The sequence below is a fragment of the Pseudorca crassidens genome, chromosome 14 (assembly GCF_039906515.1).
Source record: "Pseudorca crassidens isolate mPseCra1 chromosome 14, mPseCra1.hap1, whole genome shotgun sequence".
In the NCBI taxonomy this organism is placed as follows: domain Eukaryota; kingdom Metazoa; phylum Chordata; class Mammalia; order Artiodactyla; family Delphinidae; genus Pseudorca; species Pseudorca crassidens.
Window position 1 is genome coordinate 46,049,881 of NC_090309.1, and position 17,856 is coordinate 46,067,736.

At 38.0% G+C, this 17,856-nt stretch overlaps 1 protein-coding gene across 2 annotated transcripts in view; it reads right to left on the reverse strand.

Moving 5' to 3' along the window:
• Positions 1 to 938: 938 nt before the first annotated feature.
• The window catches only part of ACYP2 (acylphosphatase 2), a 175,214-nt gene continuing 158,296 nt past the window's right edge, over positions 939 to 17,856 (reverse strand). For both annotated transcript variants that reach the window (XM_067705058.1, XM_067705059.1), the window contains one exon: positions 939 to 1,403. In XM_067705058.1, coding sequence (XP_067561159.1) covers positions 1,289 to 1,403 — 115 coding nt within the window. In that variant the 3' untranslated portion in view covers positions 939 to 1,288. The remainder of the gene's footprint in view (positions 1,404 to 17,856) is intronic.

Sequence of the window (17,856 nt, forward strand, 5' to 3'; positions counted from 1 at the left end):
AAAGTTGTATTGTCTGCTTATATACATTTGATATCAATATTATCATCGAATTAACCATTCAAGTGAACAAAAGTCAGCCCATGCTTCATCTCCTTACTTCTAATCTTGCAGCAGGTAGAGAAGAGAGGCCTGAATTCTTTCTGTATGCCATGGAGTGTAGCAATAGAGATTTGTTCCATAGATACAGAATGGTGGTTTCTAGCCTGTATTCCCAAGGCATTTGAAATTATTGGACAATTGCTGAGGACAAGATGCGGGAGGGAAAACTGAGATCAAGTGTGCAGGGCTCCACGGACGCTGATTTCAATCATTCTAGTCCTTTTCCACTTGCTTTATGTATAAAATTCCATGTAAACCTTTGTTTTAATGGATTCCATTGTTATAAAAACTTGTAAATCATTGAAGGAATATGTAAGTATATACCTACAAATTTGAAATTCCCCAGTATTTTGAGTTAAAGGTCTCCCATTTTCCAGAGTATAATTCTGTAGTATAGAAATAAACCTTCCCCTTAAAATACTATGTTGCTTAATTATCAACTGTATGTGAAAATCCCCGGATGATAGGCCAAGTTTGGGGGATAGTATGATTTATTTAGACTCTCAGTTCCTTTCCTGGTTCATAGGCCATCCATTGTGGGTGTTTGTGGATATAAACCTTGCAGCTTGCTACACTACCAGTGTGGGTTCTTCACTCATCTGTTCACTGTACAGAACAATATAGTTCCTAGAAAGCATTAAGTACTTCCAACCGAAGTACTGAGTCATGTTCTCATTTAACCAGAGTTTTTGAAACTATTGATTTTAGGGCTATGCTGATCATCATATACATTTATATCTAACTACTGGTTATTTTGTTGTTGTTATTAAACAAATTATTCAACTTTGAATTATTATTCAGAGATTTTAGAATGCAATTCAGACAACAATACCTAAAAATAATTTTTACATGGTTAACTTTATTTTATGTCCAGCCAAATAACATGTATGCCATAATATTAGAATTAAAGATTCCAAGAGACAAGTTTAAATACAGTAAAATATTCATATTAAATATTTTGTAATGACATTTTAAATTTTAGAACGCTAAGTTTTGGCTTGTTCAAAACATATTTGAGCAAAACTATTTCAGTGTCAGACATTTTTAGTAACATATAATGTAGCTTTCAGAACAGAAAGTTCCTTTTTTTTACCCTACTCTGCTACTATCAATCATTGTAGTATATAGACTTAAGAATACATAGTGTCTTTTGTGCAGTATGAGCGTTACAATTTTAATTTTTCTCCTATTAGTATCGAATAGTAAAATTAGAGTATTCAAGTTTAGAGATGGTTTTTTCATTGGAAAAGGTCGTGCGATCGATGCGAGAACTAGGACTTCCAACATTGCTCAGCCAGGACTTCCTACAAAAAATACACAAATAAAAATTAGCATTTAAGTATATATAGACTAGCTAAAATGATCCCACGATGAGTAATAATGGGAGTTTACATTTACTAAGTAACTTCTGCATATAATGTGAAATATATACATGATTTGTACAACGTGAAAATTTTATATCAGAATACCACAGAGTTTAACATATAATTAAATGTGGACAAAGAAAAGCTAATGACAAACTAAGCACAGTCAACTCCGGATGATTTCATATTGGGGTTATTTCCCTCCTCTTAAAACATCCGATGCCATTACTACCTAGCTCTTGTATGCAAAAGGATAAAAATATTTTTATAAAGAAGAAAAACTGCACCATGAGTTTTTCTCCTTACCCAGCACATGGTAGATTATATATATGTATGTGCAGAATGAGAGAGAGAGAAAGAATGAAAGAATATGGGAAAAATCACATTTATTCTTTATTTAAACATTAAAATAAAATTAGATGAATATTTTTCTTATCTATTCAAAAAACATTTCTTACCATATATATTAGCAAAGTGCATTAAAGAGACAGAGTAAATGTTCTGAAACTTTTTCTGCTTATATAGTGTTTTTTCTTATTAGTGATATCATGTGTCTAATTTATACATGATATCACTAGTAAGTGATAATTTATACATTTGGTATACTTAATGAGATGCTTCATATAAATTCCAAGATTACTGTAATATTGCTAACACCTCAGATATTGTTAAGGATTTTCCAGAATCTTTCTACCTACTAATAATTAGTTGGCGTTTCAGATTAAGTGGGACTACAGGTTAATAATAATAGGAGGCAGTTTTATACAAATGATGGCTGTTATCCCAGTTGTAGAAACAGTCTACAAGTTTCCTCATATCCCCAAAAGTCTTTGAGGTTGTGAAGCTAGTGCTGTGTACAGCTGTGCAGTATCATATGTAACAATCTCACATAACCTTGAATTAAGAATATTTTCTAAGCTAAAGTTGTCTGACTAGCTGAAAATTACTCTTAATCAGGCTGGAGAAGAATGACAATGATTCAAGATTGCCCTTGTGTTATTTAACTCTATTATTGGCATATAGTGGATTTACAATATTAGTTTCAGGTGTACAACATAGTGATTCAATATTTTTATAGATTACACTCCACTTAAAGTTATTATAAAATATTGTCTATGTTCCCTGTGCTGTATATTACATCCTTGTATCTTATTTATTTTACAAATAGTAGTTTGTTTTAACCACCTTTTTGATTCTTATTTGTGACAATTTTTCTGGGTAACGTGAGCTTTTATTTTATTCTTTTTCATAAGCTAAGCCATCAGCACAGCAACAGTTTCTTTTCTTCAACTCATTTAGTTGAAATCTTAAAAATCAAAATTGCATGTGTTGAAGAATGAAGTTCAGTTATTATGAAAACGGCTGATGGCTTCAACATTACCAGTCAAATCTCCTTGAAACCTTCTAGAAAAGAAAGGCCAGTAGAAATAAAAGCTAACATTTATGAAGCACTACCTGTTTGCTCAGCACTGTGCTAAATTCTTTACATACACTATTTCCTTTAATCCACACATTAACCCTGTAAGCTATAGTCCATTAGTCCTCCTAAGTTACTGATGAGGAAAGAGACACAGAAGAGTTAAGTAACTTGCCCAGGGTAGGAGCAGTGGTGGTGGTGACAGTGATCAGATTCTGGATATACTGTGAAGGTATAGTCAATGGATTTGCTGACAGATTGGATGTGGGTGTGAGAAAAAGAGGAGACTGAAGGATGATACCGGGGTTATTGGTTTGAAAAACTACAATTGGTTTGAAAAACTACAATTGGTTTGAAAAACTACAGATGGAATTGTCATTTACTGAAATGGAGAGACTGTGAGAAGAGCAGATTTGGGGGAAAGATCAGAAGTTCATTTATAGAATGTTAAATTTGAGATGTCTGTTAAACATCTAAATGAGATGTTGAGTAGGCAGCTGGATCTATGAATCTGGAGAGATGAAATTTGGAATTTGTCTGTAGATAGCATTGAAAGCCATAAGAATGGGTGGGATCACCAAGAAAGTGAATGTAGATAGAAAAGGAAAGAGGTCCACAGACTGCACTGTAGGGCATCCCAATGTTAAGAGCTCAGGAAATAGAAGAAGAACCAGCAGAGGAAAAGAAAGCATCCAGTGAGGTAGGAGAAAAACTGGGAGAGCATTGTGTCCTGAGAGTCAAATGAAGCCCTCTGGGAACAGGGAGAGATCAACTGGGGCAACATTGCCAGCAGGTCAAGTAAGGTGAGGACTGAGAATTGACCATTGTGTTTAGTAACACAGGGGTCACTGATGACCTTGACAAGAACAGTGTTGGTGGAGTGAAAGCCATATTTGAATGGGCTCCAGTAAGAATAAGAGAGGAACTTGAACCACTGAGTCCAGGACTTGGACTAGTGGACATCAAAGCTGCAATGACTAATCCACCTGAGCTCTGTGTATTTAACTAGTTGAGAGCTTGACTATCTACCTGTAGTTGATCTTCAACACCACCAAGAACTTCTTCACTGGCTAGACCTATGGCCAAGGAGGAATTTACACCACTGGTAGGAGCAGAATGGTCATGCTGTTAGGTGAGTCAGCTCTGTTTACACTGTGTGTGTGTGTATGTGTAGGGGGAGGGCCACTCTGTGCCATGGCTCCACACATGTCATCCGTGTTGCTAGGAACTGTCTTGCCTGACGTGCCTACTCACCTAGGAGTATTCTGGTCATCTGTCACTTGGCAAGCCCTAAGACCTCACTCTTCATGTGCTGCCCTTGCCCTTGATAGGGGTGGCTCAGGTCTGGAAATGGCAGACATAAGAGTTCTCCTAGCCAAAAAATAACTAGTCACAAATTTTTACACAAATTTTTTTCTAATTAGTGAGGATGTGATTGGAATGAGATATATATTTTTTCCCACTCCCCGTTAATGTGTAAAAGAACCACATAATCCAATAGTACCCATTAATTCAATTCAATAAGTATTTAAGTAGCACTGTATGCAAGGTATATTCTAGATACTGGAGTGCATACATAGGCATCTAAAATGAGGTTCTTTCCTCAATCTAACCTTACATCTAAAGCAACTAGAGAAAGAAGAACAAACAAAACCCAAAGTTAGTAAAAGGAAAGGAATCATAAAGATCAGAGCAGAAATAAATGAAATAGAGACAAAGAAAAAAATAGAAAAGATCAATGAAACTAAAATCTAGTTCTTTGAAAAGATAAACAAAATTGATAAAACTTTAGCCTGACTCATCAAGAAAAAAGAGGACTCAAATGAATAAAATTAGAAATGAAAAAGGAGAAGTTACAGTGGACACCACAGAAATACAAAGGATCATAAGAAACTACTACAAGCAACTATATGCCAATAAAATGGACAATGTAGAAGAAATGGACAAATTCTTAGAAAGGTACGATCTCCCAAGACTGAGCCAGGAAGAAATAGAAAATATGAACAGACCAATCACAATTACTGAAATTGAAACCATGATTTAAAAACTCCCAACAAACAAAAGTCCAGGACTAGATGGCTTCACAGGTGAATTCTATCAAACATTCAGAGAAAAGTTTATCCTTTTCAAACTATTCCAAAAAATTGCAGAGGAAGGAACACTCCCACTCATTCTGAGGCCCTCATCACCCTGATACCAAAACTAGACAAAGATACCAGGAAAAAAGAAAATTACAGACCAATACCACTGATGAACATAGATGCAAAAATCATCAACAGAGGGCTTCCCTGGTGGCGCAGTGGTTGGGAGTCCGCCTGCCGATGCAGGGGATGTGGGTTCGTGCCCTGGTCCGGGAAGATCCGGACCAGGAGATTTTTCAATATCTGCAAATCAGTGTGATACACATCAACAAATTGAAGAATAAAAACCATATGATCATCTCAATAGATGCAGAAAAAGCTTTTGACAAAATTCAACACCCATTTATGATAAAAACTCTCCTGAAAGTGGGCATAGAGGGAACATATCTCAACATAATAAAGGCCATATATGACAAACCCACAGCTAACATCATTCTCAATGGTGAAAAGCTGAAAGCATTTCCTCTAAGATCAGGAACAACACAAGGATGTCCACGTTCACCACTTTTATTCAACATAGTTTTGGAAGTCCTAGCCATGGCAATTAGAGAAGAAAAAGAAATAAAAGGAATCCAAATTGGAAAAGATGTAAAACTGTCACCGTTTGCAGACAACATGATACTATACATAGAAAATCCTAAAGATGCGATGAGAAAACTACTAGAGCTCATCAATGAATTTGGTAAAGTTGCAGGATACAAAATTAATGCACAAAAATCTCTTGCATTCCTATACACTAACAATGAAAGATCAGAAAGAGAAATTAAAGAAACACTCCCATTTACCATCACCTCAAAAAGAATAAAATACCTAGGAATAAACTACCTAAGGAGACAAAAGTCCTGTTCTCCAAAAACTATAAGACACTAACGAAAGAAATCAAAGATGACACAAACAGATGGAAAGATATACCATTTCTTGGATTGGAAGAATCAATATTCTCAAAATGACTTTACTACCCACGGCAATCTAAAGATTCAGTGCAAACCCTATCAAATTACCAATGGCATTTTTCACAGAACTAGAACAAAAAAATCTTAATTTGTATGAAGACACAAAAGACCCCGAATAGCCAAAGCAATCTTGAGAACGAATAACGGAGCTGGAGGAATCAGGCTCCCTGACTTCAGACTATACTATAAAGCTACAGCCATCAAGACAGTATGGTACTGGCACAAAAACAGAAATATAGATCAATGGAACAGGATAGAAAGCCCAGAAATAAACCCACACACCTATGGTCAATTAATCTACAATAAAGGAGGCAAGATTGTACAATGGAGGAAAAGACAGTCTCTTCAATAAGTGGTGCTGGGAAAACTGGACAGCTACATGTAAAAAAATGAAATTAGAACATTCTTTAACACCATACACAAAAATAAACTCAAAATGGATTAAAGACCTAAATGTAAGAACGGATTAAAGACCTAAATGTAAGAACTGATACTATAAAACTCTTAGAGGAAAACATAGGAAAAGCAGTCTGACATAAATCACAGCAATATCTTTTTTGATACATCTCCTAGAGTAATGGAAATAAAAATAAACAAATGTGACCTAATTAAACTCAAAAGCTTTTGCACAGCAAAGGAAACCATAAACAAAATGAAAAGACAACCCTCAGAATGGGAAAAAATATTTGAAAATGATGCGACTGACAAGGGATTAATCTCCAAAACCTGCAAACAGCTCATGCAGCTCAATATCAAAAAAACAAACAACCCAATCAAAAAATAGGCAGAAGCTCTGAATAGACATTTCTCCAAAGAAGACATACAGATGAACAAAAGGCACATGAAAAGATGCTCAACATCACTAATTATTAGAGAAATGAAAATCAAAAGTATAATGAGAGATCACCTCACATTGGTGAGAATGGACATCATCAAAAAGTCTACAAACAATAAATGCTGGAGAAGTTGTGGGGAAAAGTGAGGTTCACTGTTGGTGGGAATGTAAATCGGTACATCCACTATGGAGAACAGTATGGACGTTCCTTAAAAAACTAAAAATAGAACTACCATATGACCCAGCAATCCCCCTCCTGGGCATATATCCAGAGAGAAACATGGTTTGAAAGGATACATGCACTCCAATGTTCATTGCAGCGCTGTCTATGATAGCCAAAACATAGAAGTAACCTAAATGTCCATCAGCAGATGAACGGATAAAGAAGATGTGGTACATATATACAACAGAATATTACTCAGCCATTAAAAGAATGAAATAATGCATTTCCAGTAACATGGTTGGACCTGGAGATTATCATACTAAGTGAAGTAACTGAGACAGAGAAAGGTAAATATCATATGATATCACTTATATGTGGAATCTAAAAAAAAAAAAGATACAAATGAACTTACCTACAAAACAGAAATAGACTCTCAGACTTAGAAAACAAACTTATGGTTACCAAAGGGAAAAGGTGGCTGGGGGGGGGGCAGAGGAGGGATAAACTGGGAGGTTGGGATTGACATATACACACTGCTATATTTAAAATAGATGACCAACAAGGGCCTACTGTATAGCATAGGGAACTCTGCTCAGTCTTCTGTAATAACCTAAATGGGAAAAAAATTTGAAAAAGAATAGATACATGTATATGTACAACTGAATCACTTTGCTGTACACCTGAAACTAACACAACATTGTTAATCAACTCTACTCCAATATAAAATAAAAATTTAAAAATAATTTGTTATATGTATTTAAATTATTCAATATGCTTTTACTTTTTCATGAATATTTATGAATAAAAAGTATTTATGGGGCTTCCCTGGGGGCGCAGTGGTTGAGAGTCCACCTGCCGATGCAGGGGACACGGGTTCGTGCCCCGGTCTGGGAAGATCCCACATGCCGTGGAGGGGCTGGGCCCGTGTGCCACAACTACTGAGCCTGCGCGTCCGGAGCCTGTGCTCCACAACGGGAGAGGCCACAACAGTGAGAGGCCCAAGTACCGCCAAAAAAAAAAAAAAAAAAAAGAGTATTTATGAATAGAGTATTGATTATGAGTAAAGTGAAGTCAATAATTAAATAATTTTAATTTATTTCTCACAAAGAATTGGGTGATTTGAGCCCCCTTTTCAAAGAAGCAATATGCTGATCAGTATTTCTTATAAAGCAAGAAAAAAAAGAAATCTATGTAAATTATTTTTAAAAACCCACTTAGAAACCAAGTACAGTGATTTAAACCAAACTATCTCTTTTTTGAAAAAAGAAATACATTCTCTTGACCTTCTTGAATTACTTCGAAAAATTATTAAACTTCAAGAAAACTGTATTAAAAAAAAGTAACAATTTTGTCTACTTTTGTTCAAGTGTTTATGTTCCTCATTAAAATTTTTTTGCTTAAATTCAGGTCCTGTATATTTCTTGGTAAGTTTATACTTAGATATGTTCTATTTTTCTTGCTGTTTTGAACAAGATGCATTTTAATCATCATGTTTTTAAACTGGTATACAGAGAAACTAGTGATTTCTCATATTGTAATCAGATGGCTTACTGAACTTCCTTGGTGATATAATAGTTTCTCTTTTCTTTTCTTTGTGGTTGCCTAGGTAAACCACCCCATGTATTTTTCCAGAATTCATTCTGTTAGTCAATTTTTAACACAGTGGATAATTTCAAATTGCTCTTTATTTTAGCTTCTCTAGCCACATTTTGGCTACTTACATGCCTTTCAGAGAATTGCTACAGTAACTATGCAGAGAAAGATTGAATCATGAACTGTGTGCACCCAACACGATCATAATACACTAATACACGCTCTTAACTCCAGCATATTTTACCTATCAGTTTCACAGACTCAATAAATATTGAATGGATGGCTGGATGGATGGGTGAATTATATTTTCTCGAACAAGACTCAAGTCCATTATTTCTGCTGTAAATCTGAGTCTGCTTTGTGTGCATATATCTTTCAGGTATTTTTATTTAAGCAACATGATCCACTGGTAGGCTTTAAAAAACAATAAGAAGGTTCAATGAATAAAAATGAAAGAATGAGAATGTAAACTGGAAAATTCTATTGACAGAAGTCATGTTACTTGATAACCATGTCCTCCCTTCCCTCTAATATAAATGCCTTATGTAGAAATTTTGAAAATAAAACTAATTTTTGTAAAGTTTAATTCTCTTACCAAAATCATGTTGCCGTTAACAATTATAAAGAAATAACAAACAGGAATTCCATTATGGATACATTCCTTACATGTTTTCACAGTTGTGAAAACAATTTTTTATGGAATGGCAAAGGACAATGATCTTGTACATATTACTTTTAAGTATTCTTCAGGCCATCTTTGCATTAAAGAAAAACGAATAAAACACAGTGCTGATAAATGTTAAGTGACCGAGGAAAAATCTCTTCATTTAATAAATTAACTGTGCTGTGTTTCTCTGTTCCTGTTCAGAGAATCACCAACTATTGGTCCCCTCAGGGTTTCCACAGCATTGTCTCTAATTCGTGGGTGCTGATGGCACACATTTAGCTGTCAAGTACAGTAAGTGCCACACATTTATGGCCTTGGCAGCCAGCAGAGGCCAGCTGTGGCCTTCTAAAATGCACTGAGGTTTTTGCCCTCTCAGAGACCTTACTTTGACTGCCCCTATCTAAAAAGGGCCCTACTCCCATGCTATTGCGTATATCATGGGAATTGCCACATTCTATAATTGCTATGTTTATATGATTATGTATTCACTACGTGCCTCCTCCACATTAGAATGTAAATTCTAAGAAGGCAGGGTCAGAGTCTTACACACTGTTGTATCCCCAACATCTAGCATGATGCCCAGTGATAATTGGCACTCAATACATATTTACTGAATGAATGGAGGCTTTGTCACCTGCCTGCCCTCCTCAGGTCTGTAGCTTCCATGCATGAGAGGAAGGGGCATAGACTGTATAGGGACTACACAGTCCACACACAGAAAGGAACCCTGAGCATGACCTGTTAACTCTTCGATTTTTACCTCACACAAAACAAAACCCTCCTGCTTTTTTCCCCCCACTCTTTGAAAGGTAAAGAAATAGTTGCTCTTATTACAGAAAATGAGTAAATATTTTGCTGATGGAAGTCCCCTATGAAATAACTCAAATAATGACAATATTCAGTCTCTTAAAGAAAGTTAGAAGCCTATGGATCGACCTAATAAGCTGAAGATAAGCCTGTGGTTCATGGGAATCTGTCCATGTATCAATATTTTTGCCAGCCCCCAGATTTTACTGCATTTCTTGTGATTGTGAGTTTACTCACTACATAAATAAACATAGTAACCGACTCCACTCACTTCAGGGTGACTATCTCAATACCACAAGAGGGCCAAGTCCATCCTGCAAACCCAGTCACCTGATTTGCCGCCACCTTGGTCAAATTCAGCGCACAATTGGTTGTATATGCTCATACATGTTGTGATTATCCAATAAAAATCCTTAGACATTTTTCTTAGTATCCCAAAGATGTACAGACACCTATTTATTGTATTTGCTGTATTAATTCAGGATTTTTAAGCTCCTTTTTACAGAAAAGAATCCTTTCTTCCAACATAATCTTGCACAAAAGCTTACTGCTTATAGCAAGAGTGAAGTGCTTCTCTGAACAAGGGAATGGTTGGGGCCTGGGGGTGCAGAACCTTCCCCCCAGGCCTTTCTCTCTGCCAGCTGCACCTCGAGAACCACTGGGGAATCCCAAGGGCTCTGAAGAGCACAGTTTGAAAACGTCCCTATTAACCTATCACTAAGCAAGGATACAGAGGAGTGGAATGGTTGGAGGATCCATCACAGGTAGAGGTGGAAATCAACATAAGACTATATTTTCTATAACTCAAGTCAGCATTTCCTACAAAATGTAGTAAGCTCCTGGAGTGGTAAAAAAAAAAAAAATCCCATTTAACTAATATCCTTCTCTGAAACAAAGAGGTGAAATTAAAGCATTAGAAAGCCAATACTATTAATAATTCATAGCAGTTCTATTTCCTGGGACTAAAGTGGGGCAGCATAATCCTTTCACATAGCTCTGTAGCACCAGTATAAAATGTAGACCACAGCAAGAAAGCAAACAGTAGGAAAAGACAGCTAATGAATTAAAAGCTAACGTGATGCATGTTGGAAAATATTGAGTTGTCTGCTCATTTCAAGCTTTCAAATTAGCATTAATAATGAAAGAATAGCATATAATATTTTTGCTATTCTTTCTTTAGCAAGTTTCCTTATTTAGTTACATGTGGACAAATAATATCATATACTTCTTCATTATCAATACAAGCATTTGAACTTTTTTTTTTTTTTTTTGCGGTACGCGGGCCTCTCACTGTTGTGGCCTCTCCCGTTGCAGAGCACAGGCTCCGGACGCACAGGCTCAGCGGCCATGGCTCATGGGCCCAGCCACTCCGCGGCATGTGGGATCTTCCCGGACCGGGGCACGAACCCGTGTCCCCTGCATTGGCAGGTGGACTCTCAACCACTGCACCACCAGGGAAGCCCCTGAACGTATTTTGATATAATGTCTAAAGTTTCTGTTAGATATGTAGCCCACGATTAGTGAAGAGTTCAGTGATTATAAAGGGAATCCTAGGATATCCATAATTAAGCTGAGACCAGATTCCTCATCTTTAAAATAGGATAATACTCACTTCACTGAGTTATTGAAAGGATTAAAGAGAAGGTATATAAATTGCCTAATGCGATGTCTGACACCCAGCAGGCCCTTAAAAGCAGTTATTATAGCGTAATTGTTCTCTACCTTTGCCAAAGATGATGGACAGCCTGCTTAGCAAGCTCTGTAAGCCTCCAAGTCACACACTTGAATGCAATTACACTAGTAAAACCTCTTGTTCTTGGTGGAGCTGCTTCTCAGCTGCAGTGGGAAATAGCATGTCACTCAACCTCCTCATCTGGGGGAGAGTCTGGAAGAACTACCCAGGCATGAGCTATGTCTGAGATTCTGAGAACCAGCCAATCTGAATCAAGGGCCTGGATGCAGAGAAGGCAGAAGAAGTGAAGGCATGATTGAAACCTCTAGCTTCTCTGCCACACCACAGTTTCCAGGTCAACAAAGTGACAGATATGCTCTTCTGTTTCATTTTGTAGAAAGAAAATAAATGCTGGCAGCACAGTGGTAATGGAGTGGACTTTCGGGTCATTCTGCTTGGATGTGAATCCAGTTACCACTTCTTAACTGGTCATCTTGGGCAACTTTCTTAAACTCTCAGTGCCTCATTTGTAAAAAAAAGGGAGAGTATATAGCCTACCCCAGAGAGTTGTTATGAAGATTAAACAAGAGAATCTGTGTAAAGCATTTTACACAATATCTAGAGAATAGTAAGCACTCAATAATTTTTAGCTATTGTATCAGACAGGGTACAGTAGCAGGTAATGAAAACCACCTTAGCTATTTTACAGTGGAATTTAAAATAGCGAAGTAGGTCCTTACAAAATCACTGGAAGGGCTGGAAGAACAGATTTGGATGGGCCTGTTGGAGCAACTCTGTAGAATTGGCTGCTAAAGTATAAAATGTTAAAACTGTGATTCTCATGCAAATACAATATGACATGTGTCAAAGATTTCTATTCAACACATTAATTAATGAGGGAACATAGAAGATGTTACATCTGGTTCAAAGGAGAATTTATATTACACGTATATATATTACACGTATATATTCATGCATACAATCAGGAATGCTGAACTCAACTTGCTAATAGATGCAAAATTGGTTAAAATTCTATAAGGCAGCACTGTCCAACAGCCTTGTAATGTGAGCCTCATGTATAATTAAACATTTTCTAGGACCCACATTAAAAGTAAAAAATACGTAAATTAATTTTAACAAATATTTTATTTAGTCCAATATATCCAAAATATTAAGATATAATCTATATAAACAATAAATAAAATGAACATGCTATTTTACACACTTTTATATTGAATCTTTGAAATCTGTGTGTATCTTACACTTACAACACATCTCAATTCAAGCATGCCACATTAAAGTGCTCAACGGCCACATGTGGCTAGTGGCTCCTATATTAGTGTACTCCTAGGGCAATGAAAATGTAATGTTTGGGATTATCTTTTTTTCAGGGCAAAAGCTAATTGTATATCTATCAGAGAAAAACTAATTTGCTTTTCTATGGACAAGAAGTGTTTGCATTTCTGTAGTTTGTTACAAGTAACTGTCTACCTTACAGAGTTGTAAAATAACCTGGTCAACAGAAAATCAATCAAGTGCACATTTGTGTAGCATCTGAAAATTCTATAAAGCTCCACTAGACAATACCCAGCACTTCCCTGAAAGACAGCCCCTAATCTCCATTTCCAAACCTTGGACAATTTTTTTTTTCCTGATAGGCCCATTAAGGGAACTGCTAGAAGTCAGGAGGCTGCCACCAAAATCACTGCATTTATGAACACACTACCCCAACTGCAGTCCAGGAGTCATTAAGCCCCTACCAGAATTGTTGGCTCCAGAGCCTTGTAATGTTTGCTAGATCCTCACCTGCTAAACAGTTGACTCAGATCCCGCTGCTTCTCTCCCCACCCAGTTCAGTTCCAAATTCAAATTTCACACGAGGACTTCTGACTGATGAAACCAAAATCACATTTGAAACTCTAGCTGCAAGGGAGTCTGAGAAACGTAGCTCCTAGCTCTCCAGAGTCTGCAGTAAAGGAAAGGCACCAGAAGGCATTTGGAACAGAGGTTGAGCAAGGCAACATACCACGTCTACCACTGCTATTCGGTTAACAAGAACTTCATGAAACTCTACACTATGGAATACAAAAGATGAGAAGTATTATTTTCGCTGGTCTGTATGACAGCAATACTTCCGTGAACTCTCTCAGATCTGGAGTTCTTTTCAGCACTAGAACAGAAACCCAAGGAACACCAACATTGAAGGGTCAGGTGGAAAAGAGAAGCAAATGGAGGAGAGGTAGAAGGAATGACCAGAGAAGAGGGAAATAACCACGAAGTGTGGTGTTAGTGTTAGGGAACTGTTGATGGAAATGGTCCGCCTTGGCCAGGCACGATGATAACCACTTGCATGAGTTGTCTCACAACAGGAGGTCCTGATAAGGAATGTGGTGCTGTCACCAAAAACTAACTGGGAGAATCAGGGAGGGGCCAAAAGGAGGGAGGAGACGTCAGCCAATAATATATCCTACCAACCACCCAGAATCCTTCTCGCTGGAACCCATCTTGTCGGAGAGATGCGCATGCCACCAGGAAGGACCCTGAGTCAGACCAATTATGGGCCAAGCAAGATGATCGGCCAGAGACAACTGGGAAACTAACCCCATTACCATAAAACTTGAGACTGTGAGCCACGTGGCAGAGCAGTTCTCCTGGGTTCCCTTACGCTGCTGCTCTCTGCCCAGGTGCCCCTTGCCAATAAAGTCTCTTGCTTTGTCAGCACGTGTGTCTCCTCAGACAATTCATTTCCCAGTATTAGACAAGGGCCCACTCTTGGACCCTGAAAGGGATTCCCCTTCCTGCAACATTAGGAAAACTAAGTACAAAGAATATTTTTAAGAAGGAGAGAGACGTCAACTTCCAGATGCTCCTGAGACCCAAATAAAAGATGAACTGAAGAACACTTTGGAGACCTTTGCAAGATCAGATTCAGTGATGTGGTGGGGGTAGAATCCAGATTAGAATGGTTTTAGGAGTGAGGGGGAAGTGAAGAAATGAAGACAGCAAGAACAGATCAATCTCTTGAGCTGTCTGACTGTGGAGGAGAGGAGAGACACAGCAGCTTTACACAACTTGAAGGTTGTTTTTGGCAGGCCAAGCCTACCTCTGCTCTGAATTCAATGCCTTCCAGTATTTACAAGTGCCTTGCCTCAGAAGAACAATAGTCGAGGAGGATTGCTTTAAGGACACACGGTCTAGGATGTTTTCTGTTCCTGATATGTTAAAATCTACTCCTACATGGAGCCAGATGAGAAGGGAGTTGGCCAGACTCGCCTGTATTTTCACCCCTCACCCTGACCTCTCTCCCCACCTCCCCCAAAATGCTCATAAGCAAATTGAATTGTTGGGGTGATGCCATTAGCTGACAAAGGGCTACTAGATAATTTAGAGCCAAACTGTGACCCGCCCAGAGCAGAGGCCATTATTTCAGACATTTTTTAAAGCCTAGTTCCTGGCTCTATTTTATGTCTCCACCCTTGTTTTTTATCCTTTTCCACTTGTAAATGTACACTCTCTTGTTACAGTTTTACATAGCCTTACAAATCACTTTAAGTCATGTTGGGAACAAAGTGAGGTTTAAACATGTAAAGCTGTGAGGATTGTGTTTTGCTTTTTTCTTTTTCTCCTTGATGCTGTGTCCTTGATTTTTATAAAGGAAATTATTGGACAGGGATATGGAGATTTATTTATAGAGTTTTGTTTTACAACCGACTTTGCTAGATACCTGTTCCATTACAGAGAGACACGCATCGTTCTGAGGTCACAAAAACGTGTATCTACAGGGCAGCCGTCTCCGTGGCCGCCGTCCTGACCCGGACCTTGAACAACCGGACAGAGAACTCTCAGCCGCCACCGCCAGGCAAGGGCAGCTTCGGGCTGGATGCTCCGCTGAGCGCGGGGTGGGCGCTGCAGGCACCCACCCGGCTGCAGCCTCCAGCGAGCGCTTTGCTGCGGCTGCTGGAGGAGCTGGGGCCTCGGCTCTCCCAGGCCCGCCAGCCTCGTGCAAGCCTAGCCGAGAGGTGCCTGCACTGACTTTAAAGACGAACTCACAAAGCTCTCCCTGACAGTCACTTTGAAATAATTTGTGCGGAACTGAATCGAAAGAATAGTTCAAAGGTAGAATGGAGAGGCAGCTAATGACCCTGCCTCTTAGCTGCCTCAGTGGCAGCTAAGCAGCACTGATCAAGCAGGAGATTTGATAGGTGGAAAATCAGAAAAATTAAATGTTAATGGAAGACTGTTGGGCTGCGTTTTAAAGGGATCGTCTGTGACAGAGCTTACTGCACTTACATGTTAACCCTGAAGATGGGGGCTTTCCGAATACCTTTAAATATCTAACAGAAAATCAAATAGTGAAACTCTTCTTTATGGAGATGTCTCAGGGAAATGGCTTATCTTTTTGAACTTCCCAGGGTTAAAAAAAAAAATTATTTTTCCATTCTTGTTTTCCCCTAGGAGGGTGTTTTATCTTTAAATGTAAGCATGTGACTCAGTTCATAGGGAGGTTCATGATAGGAGGTAAGAAGGTCATTTCAGCTCATAAGCGGTGTCACCCTGATAACAAATTTAAATTGTATATCCTCGTAGGATGACTTAAAACTGTTGTATTTTTCATAAAAAAATCAAATTTATTAACAGCTGGATTAATCTTAGACAAATAAAAGGACATCATCTGTATATCCAAGTTACCTGTCTAGTGGGAGGTGACAAAGTGAAAGAGGGAAGGATTAGAGGCTAAAAGGGAGAAGAAAGAAAAGGATTTAATGGAAGAAGTTGACAGATGTAATGATTCCCCCTCTTCTAAGGTAAAATTCTATATAATTTTAATATTGCATTTTAAAATTGCTTGATTTCTCTGAAGCGATTAATAAAATGATTAAAGAATGTGTAGTACTAGAATCAGAATGCAGTTTAATTAATTACATCGCCCTCTTTTGAATTGAAAGCTACTTATATAGTAAACGACTGTTATATTTAGTTTTCCAAATGACTTGCAGATGAGGCCATTCAAACTAGGCATGTAAATCTAAACTCACCAGAGTGGTATGTTTACATTTGAATAGAATTAGAGGCCTGAGGTCTCAGAAGTTATAACCATGAAGCTAAAGCCAGAAGATGGGTCCTGCTGTGGAAGAAACCAGACTCCCTGACACTGGGTCTAGAAAGTACTATGTGATCTGGCAGTCATCCAGATGAGGACTTATGTTTGGGAGCCTCTTCTGATCACACACCATTTCCTGCTATAGCTAAACTTACATCAAAGAAAGAAAGAAACTAGCTAGCAGCTTCCTATAGAGTCCTATGAGGCATCATTACATTGGTGGAGATGCCAATGGTCTTCAGGGGTCTAGGAAATTGATATTAAAAGCTTTCTCTGAAGTGATCAAGTTCAGGGGAACAAATGCATAGTAACCAAATTCATAGGGGATCAATTTAGAAAAATACAATACCATGTATTCATTTATATTGGGTGCTCTATTTGTCAAATATATCATCCATCTGTACAAGAATTTTCCAATTGGGGAAGCACGCTAATGAGACAGAATTACGATAGATTGTTCTTTTTCCAGTTTAGGCATATTGTGGCCTAGAAAATATATAATGATAAAACCTTCTTCCCTAGAAAACACTGAAATGGTGGTATCGATCACCTTTAAAAAACTCTACACCACCCACCATTTTTCACTTACCATATCACTGCCTCACACAGGTTAATGAGGCTGTGGTTTTCTTTACAGTTACTTTGTTCCTGTCCTGAGGATACTCTCCGATTATACTGAAACATATTCCAGTACGTCCTTGTTTTTAGGGCAGAGACAAGGAAAAACCTATCACTTATATCATGTACACAAACCCCATCTTAAGGCAGTTTGCTTTGAAAGAGGTGATTTTACGTGTTTCAATGTTAGAAGGCAACATTTCTGATATTTTCCCTTAGATTTAGGAAAGGTAAAGGAAGTGAAGGCTGTTCTACCCAGTGGCTACTGGAGTAGTAGGTGACTGCAAGAATGCCCCCTCGCCACAGAGAGAATTAGCCAGAATGGGAATGTGTTAAAGGATCATAATGTTCTCCATGGCGATCAAGCAATAAGAATCTCATGGCAACATATAGCCGATGTTCTAATTAGGGAATGTTCCCATTACT